Source organism: Tribolium castaneum, chromosome 1 (assembly GCF_031307605.1).
Source record: "Tribolium castaneum strain GA2 chromosome 1, icTriCast1.1, whole genome shotgun sequence".
Taxonomy (NCBI): domain Eukaryota; kingdom Metazoa; phylum Arthropoda; class Insecta; order Coleoptera; family Tenebrionidae; genus Tribolium; species Tribolium castaneum.
The window spans coordinates 21,364,961-21,384,391 of NC_087394.1; the positions used below are offsets into that span (position 1 = coordinate 21,364,961).

Consider the following 19,431-nt stretch of genomic DNA (forward strand, 5'->3'; position numbering starts at 1 on the left):
GCTGTTCCTTGTTACACCAAAATTTTTATTATCCTTACATTGATACCCCATTTATTAAAATATCGATTAGCTAAAAAAATAGATCTGTTAAAATAATGAGTAGATATTTTTCTAAACAATCAATAGTTTCTGTTAACAAAAACTATTCGAAATAGTCTATCCCTCTGTATAAAGTTGATTATAAAAATAAAATAAAAACGTTAATGATCCATTGAGGTTGAAAATTTAACAACTCGTTGAAGTAAAACCGAAATATTCTGGTCTTGCAAATTTGTATATTTGTAGATTTGATTTAAAAAAACATCAAGTCAACTCTGTGCTGTAATATAGTTTGAAAATCAACTTAACATTAAATTAATAAGCAATGTTGACTATTATTTTTTATACGAATAATAATCAAGATGGTGATGTAACTCATGTTCAGGATTCAAGTATGATTTTCGACCAGGTACGTGTATTTCGAGTAACCTTGGCCTTATTTACGTATGCATTTTACATACCTGTTATTTTAATTTTTTTTTAATTCTGAGATTTAAGAGAAATTTTAAGTAAAACAATTACTTACACTAAAAAGTACTATATTTGTTTTCGTATGAATTGAATAAAATTTTTAATTTTTATTATATGCTTACAAACACATAATTCCTGATCTGGTATTATTTCATAAACGAAAAGAACCATATACAAGGTGATTTAAAAAAAACTCACCACCCTTAATATCTCCGAAAATAAACAAAAAATAAAAAAAATCACGAGATTGGTCAATTTTTACTTAATGGAGAACACTTTTTAGTGTACTTCTAAAAGTTATGGCACTAACCCTTTTTGTAATACAAACAACCCCTTCTAAATTTTAAATGGCATCAAATGAAAGATATTTTGACCAGGAATTCCCCTGTGTAAGTTTTAAGTATTTTTATTTACATTACGACGAACAAGACTTAACAAATTATTGTAAAAGTCATCAATGAATTTTAAACGTGAAGTACCGCTAAATCGAAATTGTGAATTCTGTCAAAAATGCAAAAACAGAAAAACGACAGCTCAGACTACTAAGTTAAGCAAGAGATTTGTAAAACACAAATAAAGACAAACCCTAAAGTTAAAAAATTGCATACACATGAGAAAGCAACCAATCAGAGATTTCACAGCAGTCGATGACATTTCTCTGAAATACAGTAGTCATATGAACGAAGCCGCACCTTAAATTTAAATTTCATTGTCGAATTTTTTATAAAAAACCATTGTCAAAAAGTAAATTATTAACTAATTGAGCACCATGTAACTTTATAAAAAATTATGGAAACTCAAAAAAATACACACAGCTGTCAAAATACCTTTCATTTGAGATATCAAGAGGGGGTCAGTCATTTAAAATTTTAAAGAGATTGTTTGTACTACAAAGTGTTACAACTTTCAAAAGTGCACTAAAAAGTGTCCCCCTGAAAATAAAAATTGACATGTCTTAAAATTTTTTGTTCATTTTTTGAGATGTTTAGGGTGGCTCGTTTTAGAAAAATCACCCAGAATTTCTATATGTACATCATATTAGAGATAATTTGCAAAAGTCAAACTTTTTGCTTATAAGAAACTAAAAGAAGTCTTCATTTTGCAAACAGTCAGAAAAATTAATAGAAAAACTTCAACGGGTATCTAATATTCTGTGACATACCTTCAAATATCGAAGAAATAGCTCGTAGAAAAGTAGGTATATGAGGTTAAGAGGCAAAATAATTTTTTTAACAGTTAAAGTTTTAACAATAAATTTATCTTACGGACAATGAACACATAAAAAGTTTCTTAAAAATATGATCTAATAAAAAAACTGATGTACAAATTTGTCCCGAAAGTCGAGTGATTTTTGTATCTGCTTACTCGTACACAACGTTTCTACAATCAAGCGATAATTGTGTAGGTATTGGCTATTGGAAAACAAATTCAAGTCTGATCTATAGGTCCTTCAGCTCAGTTCCCGTCTTCTGTAGCTCAATTATTACTTAAGTTGGATTTTTGCAATATTGTAGATGTTATTTACTGTCAAGGATGTTTTTCAGAAGAACATTTTTTCTCTAATAAGTATTAATAATGTTAATATTGTAAAAAATTAACAAAAATTTCTCAATGTAAGAAATAAGAAATAAGAAAAAACGTTGTATTATACACGTAAAGAAAAATTGGCATTATCTGCGCACGATACTTGTTTCAGAAACACATCACTCACAGATAATGAATAACTTATCTTTACTTGTATAATAAAGTACTATTTGCATCTTTAGTCTTAATGCTTATCAAGTTTGATTGAACCGAATTACTATACCTGTGCACAATTTACTATGAAATTTTAAAGTTTCATTTTTCTTATTTAAAACAGAAACTCCAGTTTTTTATATCATTTGATGCATAATTAAAAACTGAACATTTTCATTAGGTACAACCCTATCGCAAATTCTAACATATTCAGAGTTATTTGCCAAAAACACTTTTTGTCAGCTGATTTAAGTAATAAAAAAATTAGTGAATAATAAATGTCCAAAATGCTTGACCACTAATAATTTATAAATTAATAATTATTTATTCGACGAATTTGTGTGTAAATCGGAAGCTTTATTTCACGAGTGGTTTTTCAAAAATCGAGTGATAACGAGAGGTTTATCATCCACGAGGTGAAATAAATGCACCGATTTACACGAAAGCGAGTTGAATGCAAGATTTTATTCTTGAATAAACTCAACAAGGCTTTAAATTGCTTTTTAGTAATTTGCCGTCATTTTGATGCTTTAATAGCGATCTTAAAGCACTCAATGTCATCAAGTGCGATGTCATAATAATAGTCATTATTTGACGGAACATTTTATGAAAATTTTTAGGTTGGCAAGAAGCAAATTCGGGAGTGTATTTTTGCGAATTTCACAAATTTCAGGGGGCGTTCATGCAAGATTACCTCTATTGTCATCCAAACTCTTGTTTTTGACAAGACTTTGATAAAACAAAAATTTCAGATCAATCTTTTACTTTCAAAATTGAGATATTACCAACTGTCACAAAAATCCGTAAAGCGACTAAAATAAAAAAATTTGTTTAAAAACGACAAAAAGGGAGCAAATTACAAAAAAATAGCATAAAAAACTTGTTTCATAAGACCTTACAGCACTCATTCTTTCAAAAAATTCGTGGCTAACGCCACTGAAACTGAAACTGAACTCGTGCTTTAAGACAGGTCTTATGAAACTTGTTTTAATATTTAATTATTTATATATTTTATTTATATATTTAAAATTTATTTAATAATATACGATAAAATTGTTAACCATAATTTAACGTTTTGTATTGAGAAATGTCAAACAGATGTCAAAACTTTCCTTACACACGTGAAAAACAGTAAATTTTGACAGTGTCGAAAAATAAAAAAATGTGTTTCGAAAGATATTCACGGTTACATGGTATTGCAATATATGTGTCACGTAGTATATTTACGAGTATGTAGTAAATGATTAATCCTTCGGTAATAAAATAAGTAATAACAGTTCTAACGCTATATCCAAAAATCAAAAGCGATACCTACAATGAAACAGTAGGCGTGAAATAGTCCCACATGTATAGCAATAAAGCTACTCGTAATTAAGAATAAATTGCCGACACGACAGCGAAAACATTTATTTGTGACTAACTGTATAATCTTCTAACTGTTTAATAAATGTGATTAACCTGTTTTTCTACTTCTATTAAATTGGACTCCTATGATTCAATTTATTAAGAATGTACCTACTTATTAATTACTCAAAATAAATTGAAGAAAATAAAAAATCTTTGTTTACATGCATTGAATTTTTTGCGTGGACACAAAATCAATATCAATTTACCTCTGGCACAGCGACGAAGGAAATTAATACAATCCCCAATACGACGTTAACCCAAAACAACCATCTCAGAAAGAGAAAATAAGACGCCACGACTGATCCAAAATGCGACTCAATCTCTTTTATCTTCCTTTCCCAAGGCACCAGCCAATTGGACAAATTGGCTAACTCGCGGCGGTAATGTTGCCACTTCTAAAAACTCCCCTCTTTTTAAATCACCCCAGCATCTGACGACGACTTACTTTGATAAGATAAATGTTCCACCTCGCCAACATATCCCTCGTCGATCGACTTTGCGCCAGTCTTTCCTGCAAGGCGCCTTCGTGTTGCTTAATGTAGGCTTTTGCTTGGACGACAAGTTTCAGTTTCTTTCGCATGTTCCACGGTTGCATTTTTACGTTGCTTAAGACCTCCTTATGCAGTTTGATATTCTCAAATATTTCCTCCTGACTGACGGCCTCCATTCCCTCGTCCATTGTTATGGCGGTGCTTAGGAAAAGGAATTACGCAGGGTTCAAGGAGATTAAAGGGACTTACTCTCCGGAACTAGTGGTGAAAACAGAAGAGCGTCTGCGGCCGCCCTCATTGCTTAGTAAAATGTCGGGGCTGAAAGGTGAGCTAGCGCGACGGCTGCTGCGGCGACGAGATTTTCTTGTGGACGCACGTCTTTGGATTATGGCGTTGACGCTTGCTGAGTAGTCTTCTTCGTCGGAATCGTCTATGTCTACTAATATTTACAAAAAATTGATTTGTTGCTATATATGTTAATAATCGTTGAACTATACGAGGGCAATATGAAAAACTTCGTTTTCTAATTCAAATATGCAATTATTTTTTTATACAGGGCTTTCATTTTAAAAGGGGCCAGTCTCAATAACTTTTGACAATGAGCAAATCTATTTTCAAGCAAAAACAGGTCGATTAGGATCGTGAGAGGGAAGTTCAAAACCAACATTAGTTTATTTTAGGTTTCATCTTTTAATTACTAACCACCCCTATTTTAAAATTTTAAATAGCACTCCCTACTTTTTTAAAACATTTTTGGAAAGGAAAAAAATTACGTATCTAACTGTTAAAGAAAAAAAAATTATTTGTCGATTCGTTTTTTAGTTAGGGTTGGTTATATATTTGAAATTTTTAATCGTAGTAGACCATGATTTAAAGACAATTTAATTTAAATAAAAAATTGTCAATTAGAGAGGCGATGAAAGAGTTTAAAACCAACATTAGTAACTTTTAGGTTTCATCCCCTAATTGCTAGCCACCCTACATTAAAATTAAAAACACCCTACTTTTTGAAACATTTTCGGAAAGGAAAAAAGGAACGTATCTAACTCTCAAAGAAAAAAAAATTGGTTCGTTTTTTTGTTAGGGGTGGTTTCATTTTTTGAAATTTATGGACCTAGTAATTTTTAATTTGAAGCCAATTTAATTTAAACCAATTTAAAATTAAACAAGAAATATTTCAATTAGAGATGCGATGAGATAATCCGAAGCCAAGATAAAGTATGTTTTAGATCGCATATTCTAAGCTCTAACAACCTATAGTTTAAAATTTTAAATAGCACTCCCAACTTTTTTAAATATTTTGGAAAGGGAATAAAAAGCTTATCTAACCGTAAAAGCAAGACACTTTTTTCGATTCGTTTTTGCGTTCAAAACCAATATAAAATGTTTCGAAATGTTGGGGGCATTACAAATTTTAAAGTAAGGGTGGTTATCGACTAAGGGATGAAAACTAAAATGTTACTAATGTTGGTTTTAAACACTCTTACTGCATGCCTAATCGACAATATTTTTATTAATATTACATATTACATATTACATATAAAGAATAATCTAATAATTCATGTTTTAAATCCCTCAATTTTCCCATTGCCAGAGCGCCTTTGTGAACAAGTGCATTAAACCCATGCGGCACCCTTTGCACACAATTTTTTCTTATCTAATTCTTGGTACAAAATAAATTACACCCTTTTCTGAGATATCCCTATGACCATACCTTTCTTATTCACTTTCATGCGACGCATGATCTAATATCAACTTGGATGATTTTTTTGAGGTTTTCATCCGTGGTTACTGTTTTTGGTCATCTTTCACAAAACTCATTATTGTAAGTGTGCGACCATCATTGAATTCAGCTGGTCATTTTTTACAGTGGAATATGAAAAAGTTGACTCTTTATAAACTCTCACCAACTGTGGATAAATTGCTATGACAATAAGCAAAACAAAGAATTTAATGACGGCGAAATTCTTCATTTTATCGATTGTTTAAAACAGACATGCACCACTACTTTAAAAAAAATGCTCAGAAAAAAAACGCTCGTCTTTGGATTATGGCGTTAACGCTTGCTGAGTAGTCTTCTTCGTCGGAATCGTCTGTGTCTACTAATATTTACAAAAAATTGATTTGTTGCAATATACGTTAAGACTCGTTGAACTATACAGACTGTTTGGGTAATTGAAGCGTTTCTTTTAACAAGTGATAGCATTGCACTGTTCTTAAGAGTTTTAGTTCAAAAGTCTAAAACACCTTAATAAAATGTTGATGATAATGAAGATACAATTAATTGTCTTGAAATTTCTGAAGCCGGTTCTGTTGAAATTTGTGAATTACCAAAAAATCATAAGGCCATTATAATTAGCAATAATAAATAAACCGTCACATCAGTTGTAATACGCATACAGGGAGATTCAAAAGTAACGAACAATCTCTCGGGTGCTAATAAAAGACATTAAACTGAATTAAAAGTTCCTATGACAAATAATTGTTTGAGCCTTCTCTCACGAGATATAGCTCTTCAAAGTTAAAATTTTAAGTTAAGGTTTTCGTGCTTCAGACTATATATTTTTGACTTTAGTTAGCGGAAACTACAGATCTTGAAACATTAAACAAATATATGTTAAATATGTTAATTAAAAATCTTACAAATTTGACAAAAAATTAAATTAGACATCCTAAGAAACGAAAGAGCAAAAATCTATATCGTTGCTAAAAAAAACAAATTAAAAAATATGTGGAAATAAAGTTGCTTGAAAAAAAATCTGATTTCATTTTTGTGCTTAACTGAACGTTTTTGTCACCATATAAGAGTTTGTCCGTCACTCTTGAATCAGTCTGCATAATTAGTCGGAATGGCTTACCGTTACAGTAATAGGTAGAAATAGATTATTTTGAAGCGCTCATCTCATAATGGGAGATACACAAGACTGGACTCAATTTTAGACAACAGTAAAAACTATAAAATTTTCGTTACTAAGATGATTTAGGCTAAAACTTTTCAGAATAATGCATGCAGGATGTACGTTTTTCGAGCTCCATCATGAGGATCTCAGTTACTATAAGAGATACGAGGTTGGTTAAATTAGGGCAAAGTTGCGCATTTTTTGCTAGAGAATCATCTCAAAGAAAATTTGATGTCATTTTTAGTTTTTGAATTATTGAGAAAAATCAAATTTTTTTAATCTTTGTTTTCATTTTTCCAAGTCTTTTCGGCTGCGCCTCAGGTCAGATATAATTTTGAGTTTTGAATTATTGACAAAAATCAAAATTTTATACTTTTCAGTTTTAATTTTTTCAAGTTTTTTTGGATGCGCCTCAGGCCAATAAGGCCTCAGGTCATAAAAGCTTCTTTACGCCCTTGATACATAAATAACTACTAACTCTCCATTATTTTCAGAGGTTGACCGGGTGGTAATTTACAGTATATTTACTAGGCAATAAATATTTTAAATGTATTTGTAAATATCATCAATATTTTTATAGTTACTGATAATAATGGAGTGAAGACACAAGCTTAAAGTTCGAGGGCTGTCGTTATGCAACAAGCGCATGCGAGTTGCATACCTAGACACCAGAGAACTTTAAGCGTTTTCGTATGAGTGTTATTCAAATTTTTTTTTGTTGGTACATTTTAATTCAAAACACGTTGCGATGGGAAGAGTGTTTTATAATAGTAAAAACACGTTGCTATGGGAAATGTGTTTTAAAATAGTGCTAATAATCTAGGATTCAGATTTAAAAAAAGAGGCTTAAAACGTTACCAAGAAAAATTTTTTTTATAAAAAATGATAAATATTTGTAAATATTGGTAAATGTTTGTAAATATTGTTTTAAATATTTGTCAATAAAAACATAAAATCTAAATATACCAAAAATTACATCATAATATATTTTTTAAAACATATTGTTTTTTATTATTATACATAGTAGTGGATTAAAATTTTTGGTTTATTTTGAATGGCGCAGATATAGTCCTTGCGCATATTTAGCGCGCAGTTTTAACAAGCTATCGTAATAAGATTACTAAATTAGTTTTATGTTAGACAAGCCTATGAGAATGATGTGAACAGCAGAACTTTGTAGACCTGTTCCAACAATTTCTAAATGAAATAATTCTAAAATCTGAAACGTAATCCGAAACGACCCCGAAAGGAATCTGCAAACTTTTTGTTCGCATAATTTAAACATTGCTGTATATGGACAACTGAACTCGAAATTCGCCAATTTTAAGAGTTCCTTAAACTTAAATTTTTAAGTTAAGTTTTTGGTGCTTCATATGATTTTTTTTTGTCTTTATTTAACGGAAATGACAGCTCTTGCAATTAATCGATACCTTTTGAGATAAACTACCAACTGATGATGTATAAAACATTAAAAAAAACGGAACAAATTAAACACTAAGTACTCATCTTAAATGTAGATTATAAACGTTAAGTAAAATAATATACCCTAGACGAATATAATATACTTTAGCTGAAAATATTATATTCTAAGGACCGTTATTTCAATATATAAATTAATACTTCAGGTTAAAGTTCAAAAAACTGACTCTTGAATTAACTTAGACTTTTTCTAATTCAGATCTAAGGTAGGAATTAAAAATTAGTTAAACTAACTTATTTCAAGTGTCAGAAGCGGTAGAAAAGATGCATTTTGGTTGACTCAAAGTTATTTGATTTTAAAGTTAACTCAACATTAAAATAATGGCCCAAAGTAAAAATCATTATTGTTAAGTAAATATAACAAATACTAGATGAAAAATGGTGAACGGTTGGTAAAAATAATAATCGCTAGGTAAAAATTATAACCGTTATGTGATAACTGTAAGTAAACTAGTACTAAAGATAATTTATTTTTAAGAAAAACTGTATATCAATGCAAATCCTTTTGTCTACTAAGAAGGGTTTGTATATTTATTCATCTTTTTAAAAAAAACCTTAACTAAAAAAGCTTTAGTTTCTTTTAATCACATAGATTTTAATCAAGCTTTCATGTCAAAAAGTGTTTTAGTCAATGCCTAGCATATCAAATATTTACTAAAATGCGTATCCGCCTGTGGGTACAAAATTAAAAGAGCTGAACAATTTTCGTTGTGTTGGAAACGGACAATTTGAACAATTTGCTAGATCTTGAGCACTCTGTTATACGGCTCTTGAGGCTACTGATTTGGGGGTCGTGGTCGAAATGGTTCCCGTTAATCTTTATAAGTATAATTGTGTAAAAGCTAATGGTCGAATTGGTTCCCGGGTGATGGTCAAATTGGATCTTGCATGAGCAAGTAGATAGAAAGGACTAAGTCACAGATATGTTTATATTTTATGTGGTTCTGGCTCTAGGGTTCTAGTTCTTATTCGGTTTTACATCATTTGCTCTCAATTATCCGTCAATTTTAAATTCTATGCACCCTTATGTTAAAGCTTCAAAATGGGGACAAATTACAAAAACAATTTTAACATTTTTCAACTTAGGAGGAGATTCGGCTATGGATTTTACCTGAATATTCCGTTTTTGAACTTGTGAATTTATTCATATACTTAATTAAAATGCCATTCCTGTTATCATAGTACTTTAGTCCGTTTATCTTACCTACCTGACCAATGGGAACCAATTCGACTATAATTAGAGAGGATTACCGAATTTGGGAACCAATGCGACTCGTCCGGGGGTGGTGGTCGAATTGGTTCCCAATAATCTCTATAAGTATAACTCTGTAAAAGGTGATGGTCGAATTCGTTCCCGGGTGATGGTCGAATTGGCTCCCGCATGAGCAGGTAGGTAAAAACGATTAAGCCAAATATATGTTAATATTTTAGATTTAGAGCTGGTAGAAATGTTCAAATAATTATTTTCTTGGCACAAAATCCAACAACAAATTTCATTTATTCATGACTAACTGGTTATTTAAAAAAAAGGAGAATGTAATTTTTTAAGCCCAATGCTCTCCTGTAAATTTCGTAAAATGTTTCGTCAAGTAATGACTATTAAGATATATCACATGATGACGTTGCGTCCGTTAATATGTCTATTAATACTATTAAAGCATCAAAATGGAGACAAATTACAAATATAATTTTAACATTACTTCGACATAGTACCCATTAAATTCTATGCGTCTTCTCCATCGTTTTAGAAGTACTTGAATACTCGAAGAAATATTTATCCACAGCCTTTAAATTGTTAAAATACGATTTGTTTTTAAACGTTTTGGAACTTGTAACTTTATTCATACACTTACAAACGCCATTTCTGTTATCATAACATAGTAACAATAAAAGTGAATCGGTTTTTTTAACTGTACACATAGGGCCATGTATACTAATAAAAAACATTCCTGTATAGAAAAGTTGTTTTATTTGATAAATTTTACTACGTGGTAAAATTAACACACGTATTTCTGATACACCATGTATATTCGTGGATGCATCGTTTTATAAGGAGTATTATTATTTTTTCATAAAAAATCTTATTTAAAAATACATCCCCACTTAGCAACTAAATTATTTTACCAAGCATTTACAACAATTTACGTAGTAACTTTTATTAATATCAAATATTTCTAACAAGCATTTATTAATTTAATAGTACCCTCAAAAACCTTGAGAATTTGACAATAATTGAAAATCAACATTATGAAACAAAAGAGTAACAATTGATACCGTTGCTAAAAAAACAAATTAAAAAAGATTTATTTATGGCGCTTAGTTAAAAGTATTTTATTACTATTTGAGAGTTTATCCAGTACTTTTGAATCAGCTGGTACAACTGTCTTTTGTTAATTTTACATAACAAATTTTAAGAGATTGTAATGTTTACAATAAAATTTCTGTTAATTTGCTTATTATTTTTAGAAGAAAATCAAACTTAACCTCTGTAAAATATGCACTAGACTACGTGCCCATCAACCAGACAATAGATTAAAAAAGAGTTAAAAACAATTTTGCCCGGCGCATCCACCATTTTTGCAATACTAATAAAACCAATTTTATGCTATTTAATTTACCGGATGACAGCTTGACCAAAAAACTATAAAGTAACACTAAATGATTAGTATTTCTGCTAATTTGTGAATCGTTTCATGTGACGGTTTTGCCAGCGATCGCCCGTCAGAAGTGAATAACAGACAACTGAGTATAAAATTTTGACATGTAAATTTGATAGCAAATGTTCTCAAATTCAGTTTGAAAATTTGGCACTGCCATGCTGAGAAGAACCACAGACTTTCAAAGTTACTTGGTATACCTTTTAATTTCAATAACTGGTGTAAAACTGTAAAAAAATAACATGCACGATGTTAATTAATAGTAGATTTGGTTTATTAATTTGTTTGCTGATTAGCAAAATCTTTATCTGGTAAAAAAACATATGATATTAGTGTATTTCCACAATGTTGCTGAGTTCAAAACTGACAAATTATTAAATTGTAACTAAATAAATTAAATTTAATTATTAAATTATTAAATCTAAAACAACAAAAAACCACCTCCCATCGCACATCCTTATCCCGTTCTCCACTCCAAAACTTCGCAAACTCGCGAAAGTGATTAAACTTTACCTGTGCCTTGTGGAAAATGAACCTTATCCATTCTGCCAACTCTGGGACTGTAGTAGTTACACTTGGAGCTATCACTTTTTACCGAATCCTCAGCAAACGTAACCGAAAACCGATCGACGGAAGGTTGAGGCGACGTTGGTTCGCCCTAAATCAGAAATAAAAACAAAATCACAAAGCAATCACTCGATAAGAGACAAACGTTCTCGAGGATGTGCTCTATGAAAATGCGATCCCTGCCTCAGAATTCGATCTGAGATATATTAACGAAGCGGGGCGAAAATGAAAAGGGTTATAATTTAATCAAAATACTGGAAAACATTCGCAGCACGCATTTATTCAATCTTGACCACACCTTATAAACACCAAACGAATTCTTTTCAAGCCAAAGTGCTTGGTTCTATCTTCGTCTTTTTCCCCTATACTGTGAAAACGCTAGGAAGAAGGATGGGAAAGAAATGAATGAAAAAAGAGGCGTAATTTACTCCAACCTGGTTTCGTTAATTCAAATAAAAGGGCCATATTTCTGGCAATGACTTATTAAGATCTGCATTTTATTGATGTTTGTTTCTATCATAAATGGGTTCTGGCATGTAATTACCTCTCAGGGAGGGATCGATACAGTTTCCATTTGTCTAAAGGGTCATTACGCCGACTGTCACTGCATGTGATGTGACAATATGTGGTCTCTTCGCAGTTCGATGAACAAAACGAGATGAAAAACTTGAACAGGAGCTATCAATATCCACGACTGCATGTTTTCCGTCCGTTACGCTAATCCAATTAAGTGATGTAGACAAGCATAAAACAGAGATCTTGAGATTACGTTAATCAAAATTATAGACGATGGAAAAAGTTGTCACAACTAATGACGCTCGCTGAAATGTGATTAATGTGTGATGTCTGATATCCTAATTAAAAAGTAATTGCGCTTTGTGTTTTAATCCAGAGATATAATTGCACAGTTGTTGCAATTGTTTTTGAGGTTTGGGATGTTTAATTAATTTAATTCGACATGATGTGCAGCCATAAATATTAACGTTTGTATTTATTTGTTGCAAAATTTAATTAGAAATGTTTGCTTGTTTTGCGTTTTGATTTTCTTTATTGCTGACCAACTTTCATTTAGAACGTAAAAACCACATGTGGCCAGATTTAATAATTCAGAAAAATACACAACAAATGAATGTTTTAAATACCAGCCTAAATTACTAAAAGCAGTAGATAATTTTACTAAACGCATGCATGTTGTTAAATTTTCCACTTTTGTTTCTAAAATAGCATAGGTACATTCATCTAATTAAAACGAAATTAAATGTGTTTACATTTGTTTCATGCAAAATGTAATATGTTTTTAAACGCTTTTTCAGTTTTGAAAAACACTATTAAATTCATAAATGTACACACAGACGGTTTATTTTATTAACATAATAAGATGTGGAGAAAAAGTGAGGTTCGAAAACGAATTAGGCATTAAGTTGCCATTTAAATTGCATTGACAAATAGCAAGTTAATCGTGAATTAAAATTTGATTGCCATAAAAATGTTCTGTAAACCGGCCCTTATTAGTGTTTAATTACGCATTTAATCGCATCGAATTGCGCTGATACAACTATAACAACGGCTTGAAATTTAGTCAAAAGTTGAGTGAGTGGAAGAATGGCCAAGTTTATGTTAATTTGTTACGTCATACTCTTATTTGCCGGTGTTATAAACAGTGAAATAATAGCCTTTGAAAACTGTGAAGGTAATTTGAAACCACCACTATTGTTAAATTTTACGTTAATTAATTTTTAATTGTTTAATTCAATTTAGTTACCATATTTACTACGCAAAAGTTAAATTAATCGCCTATTATAATTTGATAATACTGACTAAACCAATAGTAACGCACAAAATTGATATTCTTGTTACGTCGTTTTTCAAAAACAATCTTGAATAAGTTGATTTAATTTATGTAAATACATTTTTACTCCACAGTTACATTTATGACCTCATTGGATTTTTGAGTAATAACGTTATTTTTAATTTGTTAAGAGCCGGTTTACAGAACACTTTAATTGAAATTAAATTTTAATCCGAGATTAACTTGACACTTGTTAATGCATTTTAAATGGCAACTTAATTGGAATTACTTTAATTCTGAATTAAATAATAATTTCGTTTACGCTCTCTGTAAAGCGGCCCTAAAAATATGTTTTTGAAAGTGAACTTAGTTCTCTATACTGGGTAACGGTAACGATAATAATAATTATTTGGTTTCACTTGTGAGTTGCTTTTTAGCGAATACAACTCGAATAATTCTTATTCCAAAAGTAATTTTTTAAGTATAAACACATCCATTATTCTCTGGGTTCAGTTTAAAAAACGCAAAAATTGACTATAATTTGCAAGTGCCGCTTACTAGATTTTACTCTTGGATAAAATGGTTGCCTTCTTTAGTGAATGTATTGTGAATAATTAATTAAAAGTACTTGTGTACTCGTCGGTAAGAGTACTACGGGTAAAAAAATAACTGCCGGCGCCGGGAGAATACGACCACCTTTCTGATAAGAATAAAAAAAAATAGATAATCCAAAAATGAAAATGAAAAAGTCACTGAAAATTTTACACTTATTTTTCACACCTTATCTTTCTGTTCTTTTGGCAAGAACAGAAAGATAAGATATTTTATAAAAGATATTTTTATAAAAATAAAAAGTGATTGCATTGAATCCATATTTTTTTGTGTCTAGGTTTCATATTACGTGTTCTCATGCTGATTATTAAAAAATACTGGTCACTATTTATTGGACGTGTTTGAGTATAATCGGACGTTTTATTTAACGAGTTTGAAGCAACGTTTCTTTGTACACCGTAAAGTTTTACAACAGATAATGATGTTTAAGATAAGCAACCCTCACAATAAGATGCTTTGACAAGAGTGACCCGAAAATATTTACAAAACCGATAGGTTCTTCTGAAAGACTACAACCTGTTAGCAATAAATCACACAATCACACAGCTTGCCTGAGTGATGACCTTGAGGAGTTCCTGCAGTTTGGGGTAATTATAATAAAAATTTAATGATGTACAAAGATAACGTTGCTACAATAGATTTTTAAACAGCAAGTAATAGCACTGATAATGAGTGATTTATTATCCACAAGGTGAAATAAATTAATCGACTTACACGAAGTCGAAGACGAGTTGAACACAACATTATTCTTCGACTCAACAAGGCTTAAAATTGCTTTCTGGCCTTTAGTTGTCAAAACTTCCTTAAACAGGACAAAATCGTAAAAATTTTGACCGTTCCGAAAAATAAAATTGTAAAAAACAAACAAAAAAGCTAAGAACAAAGAAATAAAACTTTTTGTGGGTAATTATAAATATTTTTTTAATTTTATTTATTATTTACTATTTACACCGAAAGATAAAAAAGTGTATTTTGTGTATAATATAAAACAATAAAGATAATACAAACTGTTTATAAAAGAGTGTAGGATCTCAGGTGGTTTTGGAATTTAAATTTGACGCATTTAGTTATTTCATTTCTATGAAATATCTGAAAAGTTTCGATTTATTTCTACTCAGACAACCAATAAAATCAAGTTTTTCATATCCTAACATTGTTCGTTTTTCCTGGAAAGAAGCAGCAAACTTTTAATACCTAATACGATCCTACATTTATTTATAGACAGATTGTTTAATAATTATAATATAAATAAGATTATACAGTCTGTAAATGAAATAAGTACATTAATTAGTAGAACTTGTCAAAACCAACAATTTTTCGTAATAACTTTTTTTCAAAACAGTTTAGTTTTTAAGTTAAAAATATTTTAAAATCTTACACAATTTTCTTACACGCCACTAGAAGCAAAGTTACCTAGTCGACAAGATTTAATATTACTTTTCTTCGTTGGAGCATTTGATGAAAGGCTCATCAATTTGTAAGGAGAAAAACATTTAAAAAAATGCGATTTTGAAAAAATGGTACATAGAAAAGATGTTTGTGTTGATAAGTTTTACCACCGGTTACAATTAATGTATTTATTTCACTTACATCCTTCGTAAGTAATTTTTATAACTATAGTCAAGACAAAAATCAAATGATTATCAAAGAACTATCTGTGTTACAACTATTGAGGAACACATCAGTGGCGTATGCTTTATCTTTTACTTTTACAATTTTTATTTCCAAAACGGTTATACAAAGAACTACTACTATTAACTACTATTGTTCTCAGCATGTACTCATTTGATACTTATATTGTTAGAACTTTGTCGGTCTATTTAAGAATCACGCTGTATGTGTATCGGTTGTCTTTAAAACAATTTTAAATAAAATTATTACTCAAAAAGCAATGACATACATATATGTTGCTACGGTTTCAAAATGACACATTCATTAAAATAAAGTCAACCTGTTCGCGGTTGCTTTTAATTCATAACGAATTTTGTGAATTACTTTTATTTCAGTCTGTAATTAAATGTGCTCTGGAAAATGTGAGCTATACAACGAACCCTTTTTTTATTTTCTGGGGGTAGATACAAGTATGATAGAGCATACAAGGTGTCCCAGCGATGTTTTGCATTTTTGGATGTAGTTTTTAACACAGATATTTTTAAGCTAAATTGTTATTAAGCGATTTTGCGTTGTTTTTGAAATAACTTATTTTTTTAACAAAAACACGCTTTTCAAAAAATCATTACATAAAAACTAAGATTTTAGAACTTTCACACTTTAAAGAAGTAAGTTCAAACTTCGAGGATGTTTTATTTTTATTAGCTTACAATCAAGAAGTTAAAAAATGAAGAGATTTTTTGCATCTAAAAGAACCTTAAATTACCTCTCTAAAAACATTAAACATTAAAAAAAATACTAACTATTGTTTCATTAGTCAAAAAGTGAAAATTTCTGCTAATAATAACTTTAATGTTACCCTTAGACCATTATTTGTCATTTATAAAAACAGTGAAATAACTAAAATTTTAATCAATAGTGAATTCCCGTATAAACCCCAACAAATTGCCTGTGGTGGAGTTGCTATGCTTAATGTGGTTTATTATGGTAACAATAATGCTCATGAATAGTATGCATTGTTGTTGAAATTAACTTTTAGAGTGAAATATTTTTTTAGTTATTAACATTAGGCATTTGAAGCCTTATGTTTTTAGATAGACAATTAATAATTTTTGAGAAGCAAGAACCAAAAATACAGGTGTTTCATTTAAATTTTTCAAGTTATTCAACTTTTAACAAACTTCTTAATTTTTCTATGTTTTAATGTTTTTTAATTGTAATACGCTAAGCATTTGGAAAAGATTTAAGTGTGAACTTTTCCCTTTAAAGTGGTGAAAGTTTTACTTTTCTGCGAATCTCCGATTTTGTGTAGTAATTTTTTAAATAAAACGTGTTTATATAAAAAACAAATTTGTCCAAAAACTAAGCAAAACCGTCCGATACAAGTTGAGATTAAAATTATCAATATCAAAAGTACGTCCAAAAATGTAATAAAATCTAAAGAAACATAATTTTAGTGTTTCTTTATTATTGGAACAGCCTGTATATGTATATACCGCAATATTTTAGAAACATACAACAGGAACGCAGCTATAATCTAAAAAAGGAAAAGTCAATATCTTTAATAATAAACAAGTTATGGAGCTTTTTCGGATCGTTATTAAATCTACAGGCTGCTCAAAAACTGGCTCACCAACTCAGTGGTACGTTATTGAGAAGCAGGTGCAGATTACGGGAAAAATGTTGAAAAAATTCCTAAAGTTATGTTTTAAAAAATCTGGAGCTACAAACTTATTGTGTTAACTTCTTTAGTTTTCATTATTTTTTATATTTTTATGTTTCATACCAGGTAATCGTTCCGTAACAAAACGATGAATAATTATTTTAAAATTTACTATCAGATTTAAGCAGTCTTTTTATTAAAAAAAAAATTAAAATTCATCCAAAAAATCACAATGTGTAGATGTGCCAACACTGGGAATTATTTCCTAGGAAACCGTTTCAAAAATAATTTATTCTTATTGTTGCCCAAATTCTATTGCGATCATGACTTTAGACAACATTGCCACATATCATTTATCTAAAATCCGTTATTTATCAATAACTTTAATACAAAGAATTTTTTTACTATTTTTACCTTTATATTTAACCAGTTCTCTACCACACACCATTGAGTTGGTGCGCCAGTTTTTGAGCACGCTGTATAGAAATGTTTAGATATAAAGGTAAAAATAGTAAAAAAATTCGATGTAATACAGTTAATGATTAATAATGAATTTTAAGTAAATGACATCTGGCAACATTGTCTACCATTTTTAAAACAGGTTCCTAGGAAATAATATCCAGTGTTAGCACATCTACAAATTTTGATTTTTTGTTGAATTTTAATTTTTCTAAATTTCAACAACATTCGTCATTGTATTAGGAATAAATTATTTAGTGTAAAACTAACGATGTTAACAAAATAAGTTTGTATATCCAGATTTTTAAAAATATAATTTTAGAATATATTTTTTAAGAGTATTTCCGTAATCTACACTTGCTTCTCAACAGCTTACCACTGAGTTGGTGCGCCAATTTTTATACCGTGTATATTTCAACGACCCTCGAATTTTCTATCATCGTATAACCTATGGTTCAGCTGTTTTTAATTACCGTGTTCAACATGTAAAAATTACAAGAGATGAAAAATGAGCTTTAATAATATTCATTCGCTTCAAATTTTTCAAACCTTTTACTTTAGAACAGACTAAGATAACATAAATTCTCGAGAAATTCAATTTTTAATGCAAATGACTATCTTATAATTTTCAATAATTATAAATTAAATGTTTGTGTTTCCGAATAACAAATCAACATAATTGGTAAAGTTTGATCTTTTGTTTTGCTATGTATAACTACTTTTGTCGAAAATCGATACAATTTCAGCAATTTTATTGCGAAAACAGTCCTCGTAAACTGCAAATAAAGCCAGCGATACTATCTAATTATCCTTGTTCTGTCATTAAATTCACACAAGCCTAATTTCGGTTAGTCAACTCCCTCGATACTCGTTCAATTAATGTAAAAAGGATGTAATTCATCAAATTTCGACACTGTAGTCCGGCGGACTAATCACCCCATCGGTTGTTTGGTTAATAAACAAAATTGCACTTCGAATGAAAATAAATTTTCGTGCTTTCAGGAATCTTACAACAAAGCCACGGACACGCTACTTTTACCATTAATAATCATTCCAGTGTTGTAGTATGTGGAGGAGTGCCCCACAGTCGTGCAACAAGCCGATATTACATTATTATTTTTTTTAATCTAAACACTGTTTTCATCCTCGCTTAATTGACGGCCGGGGTGTGTCTCCTGAAGATTTAACCCACTTTTGCCCGACTTCGAAACTCGTCATCGGATTAATTTCACGGCTTTATTAAATTTAAACATACAGAACTTGCATCATCATGCAACAATTTACATATTTATCGCCAAAGTAATAAAAACTTTTCCTGTTTCAAGCGCAATCATGGGAGGACTCTTCAGGGTGTAAGCTTGGAACTTATCGGTGCATGCTTATGAGGAATCAGTGATTTATACGCAGGCTTTTTATAGCCTTTGTTTGTCTCTGAAGACACTGTGTTTTACACCATAAAAGAGGTGGGATATAACGGTGACATCCCGATGATAAATGGCGTACACCACACGCAGAGTGCGTGTGAGAGGTAAACGTACAAGTTGGATTC

General features: G+C 30.3%; 1 protein-coding gene across 3 annotated transcripts in view; it reads right to left on the minus strand.

Annotated features, from left to right (window-relative positions):
- The window catches only part of Tmc (Transmembrane channel-like), a 49,658-nt gene that overhangs the window by 24,159 nt on the left and 6,068 nt on the right, over positions 1–19,431 (minus strand). The window contains exons 1-5 of one of the 3 annotated variants that reach the window (XM_064358375.1): positions 12,293–12,488; positions 11,695–11,839; positions 4,395–4,584; positions 4,100–4,346; positions 3,861–4,049 (exon numbers count right to left, since the gene is read on the minus strand). In XM_064358375.1, coding sequence (XP_064214445.1) covers positions 3,861–4,049; positions 4,100–4,346; positions 4,395–4,584; positions 11,695–11,725 — 657 coding nt within the window. In that variant the 5' untranslated portion in view covers positions 11,726–11,839; positions 12,293–12,488. Of the gene's footprint in view, positions 1–3,860; positions 4,050–4,099; positions 4,347–4,394; positions 4,585–11,694; positions 11,840–12,292; positions 12,489–19,431 lie in introns of those variants that run through there. The other 2 variants (XM_064358373.1, XM_015978209.2) reach the window with 2 other exon arrangements.